Source organism: Oreochromis aureus, linkage group 5 (assembly GCF_013358895.1).
Source record: "Oreochromis aureus strain Israel breed Guangdong linkage group 5, ZZ_aureus, whole genome shotgun sequence".
NCBI lineage: Eukaryota > Metazoa > Chordata > Actinopteri > Cichliformes > Cichlidae > Oreochromis > Oreochromis aureus.
Window position 1 is genome coordinate 21,562,730 of NC_052946.1, and position 21,953 is coordinate 21,584,682.

Sequence of the window (21,953 nt, forward strand, 5' to 3'; positions counted from 1 at the left end):
TGCTATAGAGACATTTTTTTCTCCAATCTGAGATTGATTGTACACAACAAGGAAATAGTCATTGGAGCTGGAGATATGCGCCTGGTCATCTTAGTTCATGAGAAAAATTGTCAGAAATTCCTTTAGCCAGTTTTAAGACATCATCCCTGGGCCAGTAACACAGAAGGCGTTTTAGGTGAGTGAAAAGGCTGATATCTTTTTATGTTAATGCTATATACATTACTGGGGAAATACATGCTGCATTAGCTTATATCAGGTTAACAATATAATTAAAGTTTACACCCACTGATAGTGTTTTCTCTAAAAGTACCTCCTTTTTGATCTTTCACTCTCTTTTTTCAGCTCTAGAACCAGTAGTTTCTGAGGAGGTACATCAAGTTCCTATAGCTAATGATTAAAAACAAGGAGATAGATTTACAAGGTACATTTTTTGTAATGTTTTCAGTTTTCAGTAATGTTCATGATAAAGATGTTGTTTTCATTTTCAACATTCAAAAAGAAAAATTGTTTAAGATTTCCATAATTACTCCTAAACACAAAGATGTATTAACTGTTTTGGTGTCTCTTCTGCAGTGACAGCACTGTTGACTATAACCTTGTCTCTCCTCTCATAATGGCCAGCTGGCTTATGTCTGCTGAATCTGCCCTTCAGAGACCACTGACCGATTTTTACATTGTACAATTGTCGTGGAAAATGTAATTTCATGCATTGTATTATTTTAACCAATAATAACAAAGTCAAATTGTCTCCATGTGTCTTTATCATTACACTGTGTGGGTTATCACAAATGAAAAGATTGTTGTGGTAACAAAGTCCTGGTAAAGTGCACAGGTTTGACCCTCAGTGTCAACATTAAAGCTCACAAAACTGCAATCACTTTGTTGGAGGAGCGTTTTGTGTGTGGGGGGGTGTTTGTTATTGTTGGCAAAAGAGGACAGAAAGTAGAGTTTGCGCTTTAAATATTGAAAATATTTACACAGCAATGCTGTCCTTTTTTGAGTTCAAAAGGCAGTTTCAGCTGCCTTGGTTGCACTCTGGTAGGAGGCATAATGGAGAGAAGTGTGGTGCAATTCACTCTCTTTGGACTGCTGCTGTCTTTGGCCTCCACACTGCCAAACAAGGTAAGATCATAATACTTAAAAAGGGGCACAGAACCACTTCAAGGATCCAAAATCTAAAAAAATGTGTGTGTGTCTGTTTGCATTACGCATGTACAGGAGGCAAAAATGAAAGGTTAAATTCTTTAGCTAGCTAATATACAGTAAGAATGCATAATGTCTCGTGAATTGAAGGAATTCTGATCAATCTCTGTTTGCATATTTACTTTATTCTTGCTCTGGTTCAAAGTCAAAAGGAAATTTGAGCAAATTTTAATAGTTAAAGCTTGGTATTTAATAATGGTATTGGTAAGTTAAGGTTAAAAATGCCAAGTCCCATTAAGTAAATATTTCTTGTCTATTCTTTTTTAACTTAAATATTGTAATATTATTCTGATTTTGGAAACTTCTTTTCCCAGTCGGTCTGGGAAATCAACTCTTTAGGGAAAGAATGTAATAGTTAAAACTCGATGAAAAATAAAAAGAATGGGGTGTTGCTGCAGTTAAACCAATTAGATTTCACTGATGTCATCCACCAACACATTGTTTTTCAACTACATCTGACCTTTGGTCAACCAATACGATCAGCCAAGCCAGTTTTTTAAAAATGTGCCTCCTGTGTTTGCTCAGGATGACTGGGACATCTACAGCTTTCACATCAACTCCACAGTGACCAGTCGTTATGCCACCACTGTCATCACAAGCCGTGTAGCCAATCGTGTAGACGAGTCAAAGGAAATTGAATTTCACGTTCGGATTCCGAAGAATGCCTTCATCAGTAAATTTCGAATGTGTGTGAAGTTAAAATAATGTGTAACCATCCAGAGACATTTGCAAATAAAGAATTCTACAATAAAAAAACAAATAACAGGATATTCAATAGTGTGTATTTACACAAGGGCTTCTCTTGGTCCTCTTCAGGTTTATCGATGGCCAAGTTTATGATGGTGTTGTGAAAGCTAAGGAGCAAGCTCAGCAGCAGTACACTGAAGCTGTGTCCCGTGGTGAAAGTGCTGGACTTGTCAGGTATTTTTTTTTTATTTATTTTTTTTTTTATTTGTTCATTTCAGGCACAACAAAATACATATATTAAACATAAAGTGCACAAAAACAAAAAACAAAATTTACCTGAAAAGGAGTGGGACGAAGAAAACTTATTAAATCCCACCCTATACTCACTCATCAACAAAAACAATAGCTTCCCACAGCTACGCCCATCATTGCAAACCAAACAACACATCAACAGCCCCGGGCATCTCAACGGCAGCTCGCAAACTGAATACAAAATATATTAATTATAAATTACGTTACCACAGGTAACAGGCAATAATAATTACATAGTAACAAACACACATCTACACACACATGTACATATATGTACATACATACACTTTTTTTTTTTTCTTTTTTTTTGGAATCCATACCAGCAATGGTAAGAGAACAGACATTACAGAGCACACCAAAACCATCATTGAGTATACTGTGACCAGACCAACTGTTTGTAGAGGAATTTAAATTTATGAATATTTTTGCATTGTTTCAGTTGTAAACTCAGACTGTTCCAGATTTTCACACCACATACAGACACACAAAAACCTTTACGGGTTGTTCGAGTTCTGGGTAATTTAAATTCTCCGAAGCCTCTCACATTATAAGCCCTTTCTCGAATTTCAAATATAGTTTGTAAATTTGCAGGTAGAAGTTTATTAAAGGCTTTGTATAAGATTATGGATGTATTGTAATTAACCAGATCCTGGAATTTAAGTAACTTTGCCTGAAGAAAGAGTTTGTGAGTATGATCTAGATCACCAGCCTTGTGAATAATACGCAGTGCTCGTTTCTGTACTGTGACTAATGGATTGGTTGTATTTTTATATGTGTTTCCCCACACTTCCACACAATATGTAAAATATGGAGTTCAGTCATTTATAACTTGACATAGAAACAATTTTCAGTCACACAAAACAAGTTTGTGTTTCTGAGTGTGAGTGTACTGGATGAATATGACAATGTGAAAACTATAGTGTTAATAAAATTGGTGCACCTAATTACACTCATGAACAGAGGAATCATTGTGCAGAACAGCCAGCAAAGCCACATGAATAGCCTCACTCACTGTAACCTATACGATCCATGACCCCCCTCCCTTCAAGACCCTATGTGAAGGACATGTTGTATGACAGAGTGGGGAAGAGTTAGGGCTGGGAGAGAGGTAGAGGACTACCCCCAGAAGCTTTTGGGGGTTTTTTGTTCTGTTTTTTTAATGTTCTCATTTTAGCAATAACCTGCTGTGAAATTCTATTTAAGGAAATGATTATTGTTTCTGCTATAGTTCTGTAGGAAGGACTCTGGAGGAATTTAAGACCTCAGTAACTGTGGCTGCTCACAAAAAGGTCACTTTTGAACTCACATATGAGGAATTAATGAAACGAACACATGGCAAGTACGAGCTGCAAATTCATGCTCGACCCATGCAGCCTGTCAGAGACTTCAAGGTGATTGTCTTGTTGGTATCTGGTCAGTGACTGTTTAGGAGAACAATGCTGAGGTAAGCCATGACTAGATCTTATATTTACTGTACTTAATAACAGGTGGATGTGCACATTCAAGAGGAAGCTGGCATCAGTTTCATTGATGTGAAAGGAGGCCTGAGCACCAAAGCCCTCGCTAATGCCATCACTAAAACTCACATAGATAAAGAGGTACAGTATATTGGAAATGTCAGTTTTGCAAAACATTAAGTGAAACTGAGATACTATCAGCATAGGATGGTAGGTTGTAGGATCCCTTTGAAAATCAGGAAGAGGAAGCGAGTGATGGCAGAGGCAAGGATTAAATGGTGGAAGCTACACAGAAATATACAAATACACAAGTTATCCATGCCATGTGTACATGACAGTTGCATTTCTTATCACCTCAGTCCACATTCAATACGAAATAAGAAATTCAATAAGAAATAAGTGTTTCACAGTCTTGTTGATTTTTCTTTTTTTTCTTTTCATTTGTGGATTCAGCAACAAACCATATTAGCTGACAATGGTTTTCTCAGGTGTTCCTGAGCTCATGCAGTGATTGCTACTACAAAGTCTCGTCTATTTTAGATGTAGTGCCAACTGAATGGACAATGATAAAATACTGATTCAAACATTTGGTCCTTGAGTAAAAACATATATCTCTATATTCTGAATCTTTTAATATATCATATTATAACTGTCTAGTTTCCTAGACAGTCTTTGAGAAAGTGGTGAGACTCCATCTTTACTGCTGAAATTCCCCGCTTCTCTTTTTATGCCCAGTCAGACCTATTGCAAATATTTTTTAGTATAATTAGACTTGTTAGAAAACTGAATTTTAAGCTGCTGACTTTTATTCTTTAATATGGAGTTTAAGTTGTTTGAAAGTTTTTTTTATATTAAGATCTTACACATGGTGCAGAATATTTTGAAATTCAGCTTGTACATTCTCGCCTTTCAGATTAATGCAATCAAAGGTTTAGAAGCAAAGGATACAATTTTTTTGATCAAGTAAACAGAAATTAAAATCACTGACCTCTCTGTCTCTCATGAGTGTAAAGAATCAAATCATTCTGTTTCCAGGCGTGGGTGTATTTCTATCCAACAGTTGACCAACAGAAGATGTGTGACAGCTGTAGTGATCAGGGTATGAATGGAGATCTAGTTATTGTTTATGATGTTAACAGGGACAATGGACTCGGACACATCAAGGTAAAACCTGGTCAATTATCAATGTACACACAAAGAGAAAAAAAAAGTTTGTTGAATTAATATTATATCTTTCTGCTCCTTTAATTATCTTTTGACCAAAGAACCTTCTTCTCACTGCTCCTTAGAAATCTGACGGGTACTTTGTTCATCACTTTGCTCCATCTGATCTTCCTCGAGTGCCAAAAAATGTTGTCTTTGTTATTGATCAGAGTGGCTCAATGCGTGGCAGAAAAATTCTCCAGGTAAATTCTTTGAAGGGTCTTTATTTGCCCCCCTCCCTAATTTTTGCATCTTTATCACACCAACATGCTTTAGATTTATTTGATTTTAGTATTAGATACTGACAACCCAAGTAAATACGAAATGCTTTTTTTAAATGATGATGATTTTATTTATTTTGGAAAAAACAATTTCCAAAAGTATCACCTGTTAGGGTACCTGTGTCGTTGACCCAGTGGTTTGTTTTTACTGTGTTTTGAGGTTGAGGTTTTTTTAATCTTCTCTGAATTGTTTATTTCTTAGTTTAGTATGCTTATGCTCCTGAGTTTACTTAGTATTTCTGGTTTTGGATATCTGTGTGTGTGTGTGTGTGTGTGTGTGTGTGTGTGTGTGTGTGTGTGTGTGTGTGTGTGTGTGTGTGTGTGTGCTTCTCTCCCGTCTTGTCTGCTTGATTAGCTGCCAGCTGTGTTTCTCTGGTGTTTCCTCTTTGCCCTGTTTCTCTCTTGTATTTAGTGTCTGCGTTTCCTTTGTTCAGCGTCACGTTTTCCCTCATTTCCTGCTGTGTGTTCGGCCTGCTTGCTTAGTTCATTTTTTTCCAGTTTGTTTTGTTATCTTGGATTCCAGCAATTAAGCTGAGGGTTTGAGTTTAGTTTTGTCGAGTCTGCATTTTGGGTCCTCCAATCCTGCCTGCCGCACACAGCATATGAAACCGGCTCTATGTGAAAAAAATAATTGCACTCTAAAACTAATAATTGGCCTTGGCAGCAAGAAGTACGATCAAGTCTTTGAGATAACTTGCAATGAGTCTTTAACGTTGTTGTGGACCATTCTTCTTTGCAGAATTCTTTCAGCCACACTTGAGGGTTTACAACGGTCAGTTTAAGGCCATGCCAAAGCATCTTAACAGGATTTAAGTCCTGACATGGATTGTTTATTTATTTTACTTATTTATTTCTATTTTTCAGTTATTCAGAGGTGGAATTGCTTGTGTGTTTTGGATCACTGCCGTGCGGCATAATTTTAGTATGCTTGAGCTTCAACGCACAAACAGATAATCTTTTACAGACTGATATATATCTCAGTAACTTTGTTTCTCAGGTGTTCTTAAGTTTCATTAGTTTAGGTCTTGATGTGTTGTTTGTTGATATTTCTTAGCTCGCTTCACTTTGTCAGACATGTTCTGTTTAAGTGGCTTCTTTATTCAATAGGTCAGGCAGTAATCAGGCCTGGGTGTGGAAATTACCTTTCCAAAAGATGTGGTTAATCTTAGTTAATTCATGAACATTTAATTAGGAGGGTGGCAATTACTTTTATACATGGAAACAGATACATATGGTTATGTTTTGATTTTCTTTTATTTAAATCATGATCATTTAAAAATTGTACTTTGCATTTACTCGGGTCATCTTTGCCTAATGTTAAAATTAAATTAATAATCTTTAACATGCAACTGTGACAAATATCCCAAAAATAAGAAATCAGGAAAAGGGAAGACACCTTTAACAGCACTATGTGGGGGGTTTCAGTTTATAATTATTAAACATATTACATGTTTTAAATTTATAATGCACTTTAAATATGTAATATGTTCTTTTTTCCCAGACTAGGACCGCATTAATCCACATTTTGAATGATCTGGCAGAAGATGATCACTTTGGTCTGATCACTTTTAATGGCAACATTTTTCACTGGAAGTGAGAACTCGTTCAGGCCAACAGCAAAAACCTGGAAAGTGCCAAAAACTTTGCAAGCAATATACAAGCTGGAGGATGTGAGAAGTTGCAGTAAACATATATATTTTGGAATATGAACACTTGACAGGAAAATGTTTGGACTGAAACTTTGTTTGTTTGTTGTTGAATTTCAGCCACAGATATAAATGAAGCAGTGTTGCAAGGAGCACGTATGCTGAATGATCATAGCAGAGAAGGTTCAGCATCTATTCTGATACTTCTTACAGATGGAGACCCAACCTCAGGTTATAATAAAGCACACATTTACATAAATGTGCAAGAATACTTCAAGAAATAGTGATATTTGTGATTATATACTGTATCTAATTTAGTTATCATTTTTAAGCTTTTTTATCAAGTGGTTTTTAGCATTATTGAGACTGTTATTTCTGATCTTATCTGGGTATATCTTGTGTCTTTTCAGGGGTGACAAATCTGGAGAATATTCAGTCAAATGTAAGACAGGCTATTGCAGGCAAATTCCCACTGTACTGTCTTGGTTTTGGTTTTGATGTTGATTTTAAGTTTCTTGAAAAAATGTCGCTGCAAAATAACGGTGTGGCACGACGGATATATGACGACTCTGATGCTGATTTACAGCTGAAGGTAATTTTCCTTATACAGTAAATACTCTTATGATGTGATTTAAAAATCGCAGAGGATTGAAAGAAAAAACAAGAATAGTTTGTATAATGTCCACATTGTATATCAACAGGGTTTCTATAAAGAGGTGGCCACACCTCTATTAACAGATGTGACGATGATCTATGTGGGTGGGACCAATCTAACCCAGACTAACTTCAGCCAGTATTATAATGGTTCTGAGATTGTGGTGGCCGGTGAGATCACAGATAACAATATTGAAACCTCCACCCCTCAAGTTGTGGCCATTTCGGTAAAGATGGATTCACAGTACTCATCAGTTGTCATTTTCTTAAACTGTTTTCCATGTATCTATACTGACATTACATTGCATTTGAATTGTTACAGAGTAATAGAAGAATATTATTCTCTAATCCAAATGAAACTGTGGAATCCACTCAAACAGTGTCTGATGACCGTATCCAGAGGGTTTGGGCCTACCTCACAGTTAAACAGCTTCTAGACAAAGAGTGAGTATAATATATGCCATCTTTCCTCATTTGACTGTTCCTAACAGTTTTCCTTAAACTATTTAATGGTCAAATGCACAATAAAGTTGGGCTTTTAGAAAAGGCCAAAGTTATTTAATAATTTCCCCGAAGTAACATATTTACAGTAATTTGCTTTTGACAAGCTTTATACATTTTTTTAAGGGGCAAAAGATCCCAGATTTGTTTCTGAGAGGAGTCACAAATCCCTTGGGGTTGTGGCAGGAAGGGCATTGGCATAAAAAGCTGCCCGATCATAAAATGTGGATAAACTTATGGATAAGGGAGTGGCTGAAAGTAGCTAATGGTAAAAGATTCCTAACCAGCTTCTCCTGTTGTGTTTCTATTTCATAACACTGATAGCACCTGCCACCATAAATAACTGAGTCACAACTTTATAAGCAAGTTAAAAATCTGTCTTTAAAATTTGTTTCATAACACACAGGGAGCTGATGACATAAGAACCCCTATTTTATATTTGTCATGGTCCTGGGTCATTTTGACCCAGCATTTTGAGATCCTTATGTTTTAGTTTTATTTTGTATTATGGGTTATATTCTGATTCTCTTGTTGTGCTTTATTGATCATTATTATTATTATTATTCTATGTTTCAGTTTATTCTGGTTAAGAATTTAGTTCTTAGGTTTTTTGTCTTGTGCCCTCGAGTTTAGTGTAGGTTTAGTGCAGTGTCAAGTCTGCGTCTTTGGGAATTTTTTCTTGTTTCCTGTTTTATTTTGAAAAGTCCCAGTCCTATGTGCAGTGAACCTAGTTTTGCTTCCCCTTGTCTCGTTACTAGTGATGTGCAAATCATGAACGAATCGTTTAATACTCGAGAATCACTTTACTGACTCGTGAATCATGATTCACAAGCCCAACTGACTCATTCACTGACTAATTTCATTAGTACAAATATATCTAGCTCATAATTAAAATTGCGGGGGGAAAACAACAGCCAGTTTCTTAACAGAAACATTTCTGCTCTGAAATGGAAGAAAAAAACCTGAGTAGGAAGCTCACATCAAGACAACAGCTCCTCAGTTCACAGTAGCATCGCTCTGCTAACATGCTAACAGCACATTTGAGTTACTCACCCCCTCCCTTCCTGTGCGGAGTCGTAGCATAAGCGAATCACTCACGCACCCCCTCCTTTCCTGTGCTGAATCGTAAGCATGAACAAATCACTCACTCACTCACTCACACCCTCCCTTTCTGTGCTGAATCGTAGCATAAACGAATCACTCACTCACTCACTCACTCACCCCCTTCCTCCCGGCTAACAGCTTCTTCTTCTTCTTCTTCTTCTTCTTGGTTGGCAACCAATGTTAACCCTCTGGGGTCGACGGACACGCCGGCGTGTCAAAATCACATGACCAATTTAAGACGACACAGCTACAATATGCAGCGACTCAGAAGCTGTGTCCCAAAATGTCGGCTGCATCCTTCAGAGACCGCATTTGAAGGCCGATTACGTCACAGCCAGGCGACGAAGGCTGTTCCAATTCGTCGACTCCTTCAAATGCGGCCGACAAATGCGTCCTTCATTTCCCCGAATTTGAAGGATGGGTCCTTCGTGGCCCACCATATCCCAGAATTCATAGCGCGGCCCAGCCAATTTCAGTTTCCAACAATGGCGGCCGCTACTAAGTTTTAAAATTACTCTTGTCAATCTTTCTGGGTCACAAAATAAACTTTTAACATGTTTTCAGGTGAGAAAGTAGCTGTGTAAACTTCAAATATCTGCTTGGTTTATCAAGACATCGCAAATTTGCAAAAGTGCGCCGATGTTTTCGGAGACATATGTTACCCACCCGCTCGATAGCTAGCCGGGGGGTTCAATGGTCACTTGAGGCGGCGACAGCAGCGGACTCCCGGCTTCATTGTTTTCAGACCCCCGCTGTCTTTCGCTACTCAGGTTAAACATGATATATAAGTCACTCGGATAACTTAAAAATGTAATTGTTTGGCTTTTTTCAGTGTTTTATTTGTTCCAGAGCAAATCGGTTTGGCTTAGATCAAAGTTATTAGATTATTAGATTAAATAAAACTTTATTAATCCTGGGTTCCTCCAGGATTTTCACATAGCTGAATAAACGTCAAACATAAAACTGATTAAACAGAAGTGTGAGACGGTTGAGAATTTATACCAGTGTTCTGTGATATTTTAGATAGCAAGGAGCAGACTGCCGAGTTTATTAAACTCCACCGACACAGCAGTGACGCATATCTGAAGGCTAGACCGTCCCATTTCACAGCCTCGCACTTCCGGCCTTCTCTGTCTTCGAAGGACCCGGCCCACGTAGACCGCGAAGGCCGGGTCCTCCGAAGTATGCAGCCTACGTTTTGGGACACAGCTAGAGTCTCCATTTCAACTTGGGTCGAAAGTGCGGACTTCAAACTATATACCAGTTTTTGAATTGTGTCGATGGGCCACGTAAAACCAGAGTTATGATAAAAAATACACATGATGTTTTTTTCTGAACAAAACACTGGTGTTTACAGTGGGAAGAACGGTAAAAACGGCGTTTTCTACGCACAGCGCTAGCAAACACTCTCCGCTTGCGAGTGAAAAAAGAAGAAGAAAAAACACCCCTTCCCTATTGGTGTTAAAGTTTACCATGTCAGCCAATCAAAAAAATGATATGGCAACATGTGGCACTTGGTTGTTTAGGAAGAGGGGGAAGTTTTAGGAGTGACACCTGCGACGGAAAGCGGGCGAGCGAAAGAAAAAGAGAGAGCAAGTTTTCATATGTGAGACATTAGTGAGGTTTAGCGTGTTTGGAAGCTGTAGTTAGTGTGTTGTGTAGTTATTGTTTTGTATTGTGTGTCAGTTATACTGCTGAATGTCACATTTGCTACAAAAAAGCCACCAAAGGCAGATTCCAGTGTAAACGCTGTCTCCACATTGAAAGCTGGACTGATACACCTCCTGCTGTCAGACCTGCAGGGTTTAGGCCTTTGGTGTTCTCCTCTGTCTTATACTGAACACAAACTATTTTTCTGGACTGGCACAAATAATGTGTGTACCTTCTTATTTGATGCAGAACACCTGATTGTTCTGTAAATAGATTTAAATGGTTATATAAAAAACGCCCGAGGCCTTGGCTGCATTTTTAGGTAAATAGTACCATATAACTTTTTTGTTTGCAAAACTTGTGCATAATTTTTAGAAATGTACAATTTCTATTTGCATTTCAAGTTATGAAAATGATTCGTTACACATGTTTGTGGGTTCTACAGGAAAAAAATATAACTTTTTCCTACTCGGATTTTGATTTTTTTGTCTGAATTTAGATCAGTTGTGCTCGTATAGTATGCCAAAATGAAAAAATAACTCCAATTTCAGATATTTGAGGTTGTGCTGAAAATAATGCTACCAAACAAGTCAAGATAAACAGTTTTTAAAGGTGAAATATAGAGGTAAAATCAAAAGTAGTCAAAAACAGCCAATTATTCCCTGGACCCCAGAGGGTTAAGTTTGATTGAAAATGTACATCTTTTGCACTCTGTGGGCAACTGACTCAGTGATTCAAAGGACTCAAAAAAGCCGATTCATTTTGATGAGTGACTCATTCAAACTCGATTCAGTAAAAAGAATCGAATTTACCATCACTACCCGTTACCCCTGATTTCTCACAGCTGATTTTCCCTCCTGTCTCCTATTCCCTGATTACTCCACTGTGTATTTAAGCCCTGTGTTTTCCGTTGCCCTTTGTCGTGCTGTACCCTTTACATGCTGTGTGTTTTTCTCGTGCTCCTGTTAGTCTCATGAGTTTCTAGTTTGAGGGTTTGGTCTCTTTTTGTGAAGTTTACTTTTATGGAAATTCGTGCAGCACTAAACGCTGCCACTTTAAGTTTAACCTTCCATTTCCAAGTCCAGCATTTGGGTCCTTTCCTGCCTGCTGCACACAGCCCACCATGACACTATTGAATGTATTTGTGAATTTTTTTGGATGATCTGGAAACGAGCACCAGCTTTAAAAAGTGTGGCACATGACCTCATTGTTGAAACTATTTGTCTTGATAACATATTGTTTTATCCATGTTTATGATTAGAATAAACTTTCAGTTTTCTAAAAATTACAGTACTTTTTAGAGTTTTTACAGCAGTACTTTTAAAACACTCTAAATGGGCCAGGGACATGCAGAAGTTATCAAACATTGAACAATAAAGTGGACATTTAATTCTTTCTTAACATTCATATTTATTTAATATTTTGTGGCACAGACTTCAGTTATCCGGTCCGGAGAAAGAGAAAGTGAAGAAGGAGGCTTTGGAGCTGTCACTGAAATACAGTTTTGTGACTCCTCTCACATCTATGGTGGTCACAAAGCCTCCAGGAGAGAACACAGATGTGTTTCATAAACCAAAGGAAGGTGAAACACCACAGAGACGGCAGCCCCCTGTAGGTCACTCATTTTCAAGACAATATTTGGCTCCTAGTAGTCACCTGAGTGGCAGTCCATTTGGTGAGTAACACAAACACAAAAAGACTGAAATTAATGAAATGCTTCATAATTTCCACTTTTAGCCCCCAGACTAATGTCATTGTCAAGTTAAGGAAAAAGCCCAATACACATCAAACTGCCATGCACTGAGTATTGTAATACCTTTCTGTCAGAACTAGAATGAACTTTGAACCACAGTAGCACATCTGTAAAATCGAACCACACATGCCAGTCTTTGTTCCCCACATTTCTCAGTGATCCTAGGAACCCATGGCCCCATCGCTGGTTCACCACTGTTCCTTCCTTGGACCACTATTGATAGCTACTGACCAGTGCAGACCGGAAACAGAGGCATTACTATGATTGCAAAAATTTAGAAAAGAAACTAAAAGCTCTAAACTTCAAACATCAAAACTCACACATAATAACCACAACTGAGAATACTTACTGAAAGACCGAAAAAACACAAAACTGCTCCAAAACCATGAACCATGGTAGTCATCAAGTAGAACATAATTTCAATTTCTTGAATGGACATGCTGAAAATTTTTCATAATGATACATGTTTGTAGTTTTGCTTCCCCTACAGTGGATTTTGATTGAAATGCAGATTTTCAGTTTAAATTCAAAAGGTTTAACAAAAAAATGCATTAAAGATCAGGAATTTATGACTGTCTCTCATCTCATATAATCTTTGTCTTTTCAGTAGGAAACATTAAGTACCTCAGTTCACGTTCAACATTTCAAGGTATTCTTTCACGATGTAATTAAACAAACTGTATGTTTTAATGTATACTCAATAATCCAGATAAGGAAGACAGTTCATTCTGTTGAAATGTTCTACTCATCTAAGTGACTTCTTCAGTCTGAAGAATCCACTTCAGTCTTGTTCAGACAAATCGAATTGACTTACAGGGAAACTGTTAGGATGAGAAGGGCGAAAGTGGATCGTTGAATGAAACGGATGAACCAGAATTAGTTTGTAAAAATGCTGCAACTTCAGTGGTGTGGAACTGGTTTAACTTTCGTCCGTCAGATGCACATCAAAGCACTATTTTTGGTAGAGCATGCTAGTGGGCCGTCGTTATTACCGTGTTTTTTGGAAAATACGGCACACTTAAAATCAATCCTTTGATTGTTCTGAAAATCGACAGTGCCCCTTATAACCCCATGTGCCTTATGTATGAATTCTGGTTGTGTTTACTGACCTCGAAACGATTTTGTGTGGTACGCAGCGCTCAAAAATCTGTCAAATGTTTTAGTACCACTTTGCTAAGCTACGAACCTGCATCGCTTGATGGATTGTTGGAGCATTACGGCTCTCGTAGGCAGGAGCCTCGCGGAGTAATACGTACTGTGCTTCAACATAATATTACCGTATTGTGTGTGTATAACCTTTTTTTTAAGATTTGTTGACATTATACATGGTTATGCTGAGGATATGTCGGCCAATTTCCACTGGAAATGCCTTTTGGTTAAACTTTCAGCAAGGAATTTGCATTTACACTGTTAAATTTTTATATAACTTTAATGCGCATAAAAAACAGCTGCTTGTTTAAGTGAAAATACATTGATGTTTTTTGCATTATTAAAGTTGTGGAGTTGTAAAATATTTTGTCTACTGTCAATTATATCGTCAGTTCTATCGTTATCGCAAATTTTCAAATGCATACCGTGATAAAATCTTTTGGTCATATCACCCTGCTCTACTGGTGTAGAAGGTAATGTTAAATAAATTCTAACAACAGCTTATCAAGCTTAAACATGCTGCTGTTGTTTAGTTGCTGGTTTCCTCTTTCTGGTGCAAAGTGGGCCAAAAACAAACAATAGAGACGGGAGTCGTGACTGAAAAGTTGATCATTAATCAGTTTCATGATTGAAGTAACAACAGGAGTGGGAGGGAGAGAGAAGAGAAAGTCACTCCATATCTCGGTTGTTAAGCTTAACGCGGGAATGCTTTACAAACATTCAGAGATGAACTTACACACTTTAGGTCAGTATTGGACCGCTACCGATACGTAATATCGGATCGGTCCATCCCTAGTCTTTACCCACTGTTGTTGCTATATACATAAACTTGAATTGCACTGAATTGAATGAAAAACATATTTGAAATAAGAAAAATAAGAAAAATAGACCTTGTTTATTGCTTCATTTTGGCTAGTTAAGTATTATATATAAATATAAATGAACATGTTTCATAATTTCATGTTATGAATTTGTTTTTGTAGGATTCCCAAATGTACACAGTTTTGGCCATCAAGGTATGACTGCTTAAGTTTGTACTAAATAAATTAACTATATTAACCCTTTCATGCATGAATTATGACAACCTCAATCAATAAAATGCTTTTTTTTTTAAATATCTTGCTGCAAGTTCATACTCAAGTTTAAAAAACTAAACTAAACTGAAGCTATCCTGTTATACCTGTATGCAAAAAATATATATAGTACCTATATACAATAATGGATTTCTATACATTTTACATCAGATGAAAACTTTGGTTGTAAGATTCAGATAATTATTTATTGAAAGCTAGACAATTAGAAAGAAAAGTATGTTTTTGTGCCCCCCCTTTCCCAGTTAATGCCCTATCTGGCCCCCTGACAAAACTTTGCTAGACCCGCCCCTGCACAGTTACCAGCTGTCAGCGACATAGAAAAGGATCCTGGTACAGAAAGTAATATTAAATAAATTCTAACAACAGCTTATCAAGCTTAAACGTGCTGCTGTTGTTTAGCTGCTGGTTTCCTCTTTCTGGCACAAATTGGACCAAAAACAAACAAGAGAGACGGGACTCAAGACAGAAAAGCCGATCAGCTGATCGTTGATTAGATTCATGATTGAAGTAGCAGCAGGAGAGGGAGGGGAGAGAATGAGAGAAGAAGAGGCAGCTGTGTAGCGTAAAGACAGAATAACTCCAGCTTTGTGTCTTTTTTTCATTATAGCTAAAGTACGGGACAAACTGCGTCTCTTCTCAGCTCAATACGAAACGTGTAATATTTTCTCTGAGGGTCTATTCCATTTTTAAGGAGCCGTTGGCAACTCTACTAACTAACCTTATGAATAAAATAAAGTTCACTATCAGTAACATCATAGCACCCACCCAGCTGTATAGAAACTCCGTCATGCTAGCTAGTACACAGTACGAGTTATTGTAACTGACTGTAAAAAGTCAGCACAACGAAAATAAACTCCACCTAAACTTGGTTTATATCTGACCCAGATAGACTGCAGGTCATAACTTCTTACCTGAAGTTATTACCTGAGGCGGCTGCCTCGGGTCTCTCCTCCTCCTGCCTCCCCTTCCCTCATCCACCTGCTGGCCTCTGTGGAAGCTCCGCCATAGCCACCACCAAACAACTGAGTTATTCTTACACATCGGCCAGCATCTGGCCAATCCACCAACTCTCATTGTTCATGCCGTTACAAAAATAATAATAATAATAATAAGTCATCAGCCCACCGGGCAAATGCCCGGTATATCTTATAACTCATAACTCTTATGTTAGCTCCCCCCAGTTATGGAACACCAGGACTGCCATAATGAATTAATTAAATACACCATTAAATAATTAATTAAATGTGGCAATAATTAATTAAAATCGAAAATAATTAATTACATAAATATTTACGACACGTAATTAATTAATTATTGACACATTTAATTAATTATTGACATATTTAATTAATTAATGACACATATAATTAATTATTGACACAATTAATTATTTCTTTATTTTTCACATTTTAATTATTGCCACATTTAAATAATTATTTAATGGTGTATTTAATTCATTCATTTTGGCACAGTTGACTTCTTCAGGAAATAATTTTATCTGTCAACCTCACCCATCAAACTCAGGGGGCGGGGTTAACGCTGATCGAGTCAAAACCATTGCTTTGGCCTGGTGGCCATTGTTTTTAGCACACAACAACCGGCATGTGGAAACTAACAGAACTGAACTTTGAAAAACCCTGTTTGTGTGTCATCAAATACCGTTTTAATATTTTTTTTAGCCGAGAATGTAGTGGTTTAATCTTCATATGTCTGGTCGGTTTGTCAAGATACAGCCTCTTTGCAAAAGTGCTTCGATGATTTCGGAGATGTCTGCCCAGTCTCACGGCAAAGCGTGGGATAGACCCGCTCGCCTCGCAAGCAATCGAGCTGTTATTACAACCGACAAAGCGCAGGCCCCGGTACACAGCTGTTATAACCCCCGCTGACACTGACTTCTTTTACTGAGGTTATATTTATCGGGGTTTTATTTCCTGATGTTCTTATGTGTCCTACGTGTTTCAGTCGCCAATTCTGAATTATAACTAACATTAAAAACATGTTTAAGGAGGAGAGAGAGCAAATAAATTCGATTAACAGCTGATCTTTGGGTTTTTGTTCAGTAATCAGCATGACCTGTATAAACGCATAAAAGAGATAGCGTTGGTGTTTCCATCATGTAGTAACTGCTGGCTTTAACTGTACAAAGGTTGTTCGACACTATGAAACACATACAGACTTCATGATGTTCGACTAATATTTTTATTGTGAATATTAATCATGAGGGTAAACGGACCTGTACACCACGGAGCGAGGTCAGCATATCCACGATATCTTCAGCTCTATGAGTTAACACAGAGTTTCCCAGCTGACTAATCTAACTGCCATCTACGAATATGTCACGGGTCATATCAATATGATTTTACAGAAAATCATCCTTATTACTGCCAACTTTTCCAGAGACGTGGAAATCTACAGCATAAAGAACAAAAAAATATAGCAGTCTAACGCAACACTGTAACAGAGATGAACCGTCAGTTTGTCGCAGATCAAAGTGGAATGAAAGTGATTGGTTGAACAGGTGTTCGTGATCTGTGTTTTCTGCATTTTCATCAGCGTAAGAGACTCAGCAGCAGATTAGAATAACAGTTATACATTTAATAAATCACCAAATGAATACACGCAAGAAACGAGCTAACCTGTTCCGACAATTTGAGTTTGTATTCCCTCAGCTGCAGACTCGCTGCTGTTTAAATGTTTGAGAGGAAGATTAGATATAAAGCAAACGTCAAACATAGACTCAGTCTGCGTTCACATTTGATATGAGGCCAGGACGGATAATGGCTGTGTCCTGTTTTAAGATCATATATGTAAAATTGTTGTCTGACCTCCGTGGATCCAGCAGCTCAGAGTCCGTGGTTACCATGGTTACTGCATAAGCAGCTGTAATGTAAACAGCTGGGACAGCGGAAACCTACCGGCAGCATGGATGTTTATGTTTATCATTGCAAAAGAACTGTCTGAATGGTTAACTGAAGTTAACTTGGATAAATTATAGTTAAGGAGTATCACAGATAACGCCCACGTGAGCTGTGTGACTGTTCACCACTACACTGAAATCAGTTGGCTATTACTGAAATACACTTGCGATATCATAAAATATGATATAAATGTGGAGGTCCTATTAACATGTTTAGTTTTAAAGGACACCTTCCTGCCTTTAGTCTCATTCATGGGCAGTATTAGTTTTCTTCTAACATCCAGAAGTCTGCACGATGTGTTTCATAGTTTGTAACAAACCTTTGCCAGTTAAACATAACATGACCAAAAAGCAAAAAAAAAAAAAAAAAAAAGAGAAAGAGAAAAAACAATCACACAAATTATATGTTAACCTCATTTATTTTTAGTTAAGTAAACTCTAAAAATTCTAACAGATCGCTGGTGCTTAGAATATAGTTGAATAACTATTTAAAAACAGATGATATAATATTTCTGTCCAGGTTGCAGTCTTCATGATGAACATGCTGTTGCAAATTCTGCTCCTCTCGGTGGAAATGTGTCTTCTCTTTCCTCTTTGTATAAAACATTTTAAAAGTCAGTTTAATCTCAAAATTCACTGTTAAATCCAAAACACACCAGATAAAGAAAAGCGAATGGTTCAGTCTAACACATGTGCCAGTGAACCATTAAACGTCTGTAAAACTATGCAGTTATGAAACGTAACTTTAACCTCAGCCAAACCGATTTGCTCAGTTGTAAATAAAACAGCGAAGTAAACGTGACCCGACAGACAAAACCTGAGTGAATTAAGTCCAGCGTTTAACCACTGAGAGCGAAAACTCAGGTGAGGTTTCAAAGCTGTGTGCCGGTGATTGGACATCAGCTGCCAACGAAGCTGGTTCGCCTATAAAGTGCTCTGTTGGGAAACAAGCTCCAGCAGCTCTGCGCTCGGAAAAAAAAAAACTATATTTACTTATCTTGTGCAGAAAAATGCGCTGACATTGCGTTATATCGAGCACCGGCTGCCCAGTTAAACTGTGACTATCACCAGGTAACGTGGGCGTGTTTCTTGAATTAGCAGCAGGTGTTAAACAACCGCTGACAGGTGAGGAGGAGGATGCATGCAGGTAAACTGAGGGCCTGTTGAGCTGATCGCTGGTGTCGTGAGAAAAATGTCAGCTCGTTCTTTATGTTACAGAAGCACAGAGACACAAGACCAGGCGGAAAGAGACGATCGTTCGGAGAAAATGAGAATCTGCGAATGCAACATGTGGAACACGGAGAGTGGAATATGTAAACAAACCGGTTAACGTAACCCCCCCCCCCAAAAAACAACAACAACAAAACAAAACAAAACTAACAAACAAACTAAAAAAAAACCCCAAAAAACCCCAGTTAAGCTGGAACACCGGGGCTGTGAGCTCGGTGCACTCTGTCAGCTGACTGTTAGCAGAGCTAGTGAAATCTCTGGAAACATCTGAGCACTTTTGCAAACATGTTCTATGTTGACAACCTGACCAGACGTGTGAAGATTACGGCGCGACATTCGCGGCTAAAACACTATTAAAAGTGTAGTTGGTGACAGAAAAACGGGGTATTTTAAAACTACACTACCACCATTGCTGCCTGTGATTTGAAATGCATTCTGGGATACCTGGCTGCCCCAAGTCTAAACAAGCAATCCATTGGCTGTATCCCAATTCAGGTCTGCAGCCTTAAAGTACGCAGCCTCAACGGTCCTCAAGGGCCGCGTACTCAAAGACCGCTAAGGCCGGAAGTGCGAGGCTTGTGAAATGGGACGGTCTAGCCTCCGTCGCGCTGCCCAGGTTGCCTAGCAACCATGATAGCTGGAAACTTGTGGTTAACATAAATGAAGGAGAACATATTTTGTTCGTTTGTTTGTTTCTACATGAGCTTTGTGTGATTTAATAAGTATCTGAGACTGAGACCACAGGACTGTAAAACATGATTGTTGGGCTTCGTTTCTGTACTGAACAGTCATTTTAAGATTAGCTAGTAAATAACAATTAGTTAATGTTGTTCATGAGACTAAAGTCAGTGTAAATATGAGATGGCAATATTATAGTTATTATATTAATCATTATAAGTTATTACAGCAGTGAGTTTGAACTCTCAAATCAAATCACTTCTATTGTCACATCACATGTGCAGGTACACTGGTACAGCACATGTGAGTGAACTCTGTGTCAAATACTGAGCTTCAGTAAAGATTCAAGTTGCAGTTATTTATATTTCCTATCACCTTAAATCTTCACTCAAAGAAAAGTATCTCTGACAGTGTATATATAGATGTATTATATATAAGAGACAAATATTGGTTTTTTTAATATGTTAGCATTACTAAATTTGGCTCATTGTTTACATATATGTGTAAAAAGAAAATGTACGAGCTGTGACAACTGTTTCTGATAGAATGAAGAGTAGACTGATATATTAAATATTCATTTATTGGGTGAGAAAATCAGACCATGTCATAACTGCTGTAAGTCATACAGAATAGATATCAGAGCCTTAAACAGGCTGACTTCTGCTAAATGGGTCAAACTGGGCAGAAAGTACACAAACACATAACGTCCTTATAGAATATGATGTAACACTATAGATCAACTTACCTCAGAATATATAAAGCATATAAACAATTACAGCAATATGATGCAACAAACACAGCAGCACTACTGATCCAAAATACTCAAAGCTTCATAGAACTGAAACAAACATTTATTTTTAGCTCCATTCTGCTGCTGATACATACTTTAGGTTTCTGAATATTAAACTTGTTTCTGCCTTTCATAGTGTGTAACTTGAAGGCCCTGAGTACTTTCTCCCACACTGAAAACACTGGAATGATCAAATTATTTGAACATTACCTAATAAGACTGATTCAGGACAGACAATTAGTTATTTTAAACTTGCCTAGCAGTCCTTCACAAACAGGGAACAGTCTGTCTATTCTCTCCATCTGTCAGCTGCTGCTGGCTCTTCCTCCTCCTCTTCCTCACACACTGCTGAGTTTGTCCTGGTGGATCATCAGGGGTGCAAAGCCTCACAGATGATGTGCAGCAGTGGGTCCCTCAGTCTGTCCTCACTCTGGACACTTGCAGTCGTCACACATGGAAATCAAATGTACGATAAGCTGCAGGATTCAAACACAAGTGTAACTTATAAATACATGTTCATACTTTTATTCCACAATCAGAGAGAAAGAAACAGAGAGAGAGTGCAGGACAGACAGACAGGTGACAGTCTCAGGTGTATGCACAGCTACAAAACAGCACAAGAGAAGGAGGATTTAGTGTTTGTGTTATTACGAGTGCTAAACAAGAAGAGTTCCCAGATGGTACAGTGGACACATGTGTGACTCCTGTGATTAAAGCATCTTTCTTTCAGCTTAACGAGTGAACCGTCAGCTCGTTCAAACACACGTTAAAGTCCGTTTGGCTCGACACCACCGAACAGAGGCAGCAATATAACATAGCTAACATTAACAGTGCAGTGAATCCTGCTTGTGCCGTGATATTCAGGACTGCAAACCGAGCAGCAACACTGACTTTCAGCTTATTGTGTTTGTGGATATATGACTGACTTTAATTATTCATAAAATCATCGCATTCTCTGTAAGATTAAGGTCAACTATTGTATTATTATATTTTAAAGGCTTTAAAACAAAGTAAACGCTGAAAGTACAAACATCGCTAATGGCAAATAACTTTGCCGACATGTAGCCAACAGTAATGTTTTAATGTTCTCCATTATTCAACATTTGCACATAAATAAGTGACATCATATTCAGTACTTACTTTTAACAGTTTACTCTTCGGCCGCTCTGCTTCTGCCGTCTGCGGCAAAATTATCCACACCGACTGCCGCGCTATGAATTGTGGGATATGTTGGGCCACGAAGTCTACACCGCCAAAGCCTTAAAATTCAGGGAAATGAAGGATGCATTTGAGGGCCGCATTTCAAGCAGCCTTTGAATTGGGACAGCCTTTGGCGCGCCGCTGTGACGTAATCGGCCTTAAAATGCAGCCTTTAAGGCTGCAGAGCTACTATAAGGGTGTTATCTTTGGCTATTATAATTTTAAAGACAAGGACAATGATGCTTTCTTCTTTATAAATTTGGTTTTATTTTTGGCAAAATTTCACATACACAAAAGCAAAGTCCTCGGCAGAAAGCCTGAACTTCTTGTATTAAAAATGGAGCTTGCACAATATATAAGGACAATCTCCTCATCAAAAAACACTAAGGCTCTCAAGACTGTTAACGTCTGTAACCGTTTGAAACTGCTAACTTGATTTTGGCT

The 21,953-nt window shown here is 38.0% G+C and overlaps 1 protein-coding gene across 1 annotated transcript; it reads left to right on the plus strand.

Moving 5' to 3' along the window:
• Nucleotides 1–904: 904 nt before the first annotated feature.
• On the plus strand, nucleotides 905–14,645 carry LOC116311348 (inter-alpha-trypsin inhibitor heavy chain H3-like). Its single transcript, XM_039612648.1, is given in 15 exon segments — nucleotides 905–1,122; nucleotides 1,729–1,889; nucleotides 2,020–2,124; nucleotides 3,431–3,593; nucleotides 3,690–3,800; nucleotides 4,695–4,823; nucleotides 4,949–5,065; nucleotides 6,645–6,813; nucleotides 6,910–7,020; nucleotides 7,200–7,381; nucleotides 7,491–7,670; nucleotides 7,766–7,887; nucleotides 12,132–12,373; nucleotides 13,059–13,100; nucleotides 14,584–14,645. Coding segments are annotated over 15 exon segments (1,953 nt in total). The 5' UTR covers nucleotides 905–1,050; the 3' UTR covers nucleotides 14,631–14,645.
• Nucleotides 14,646–21,953: the final 7,308 nt, after the last annotated feature.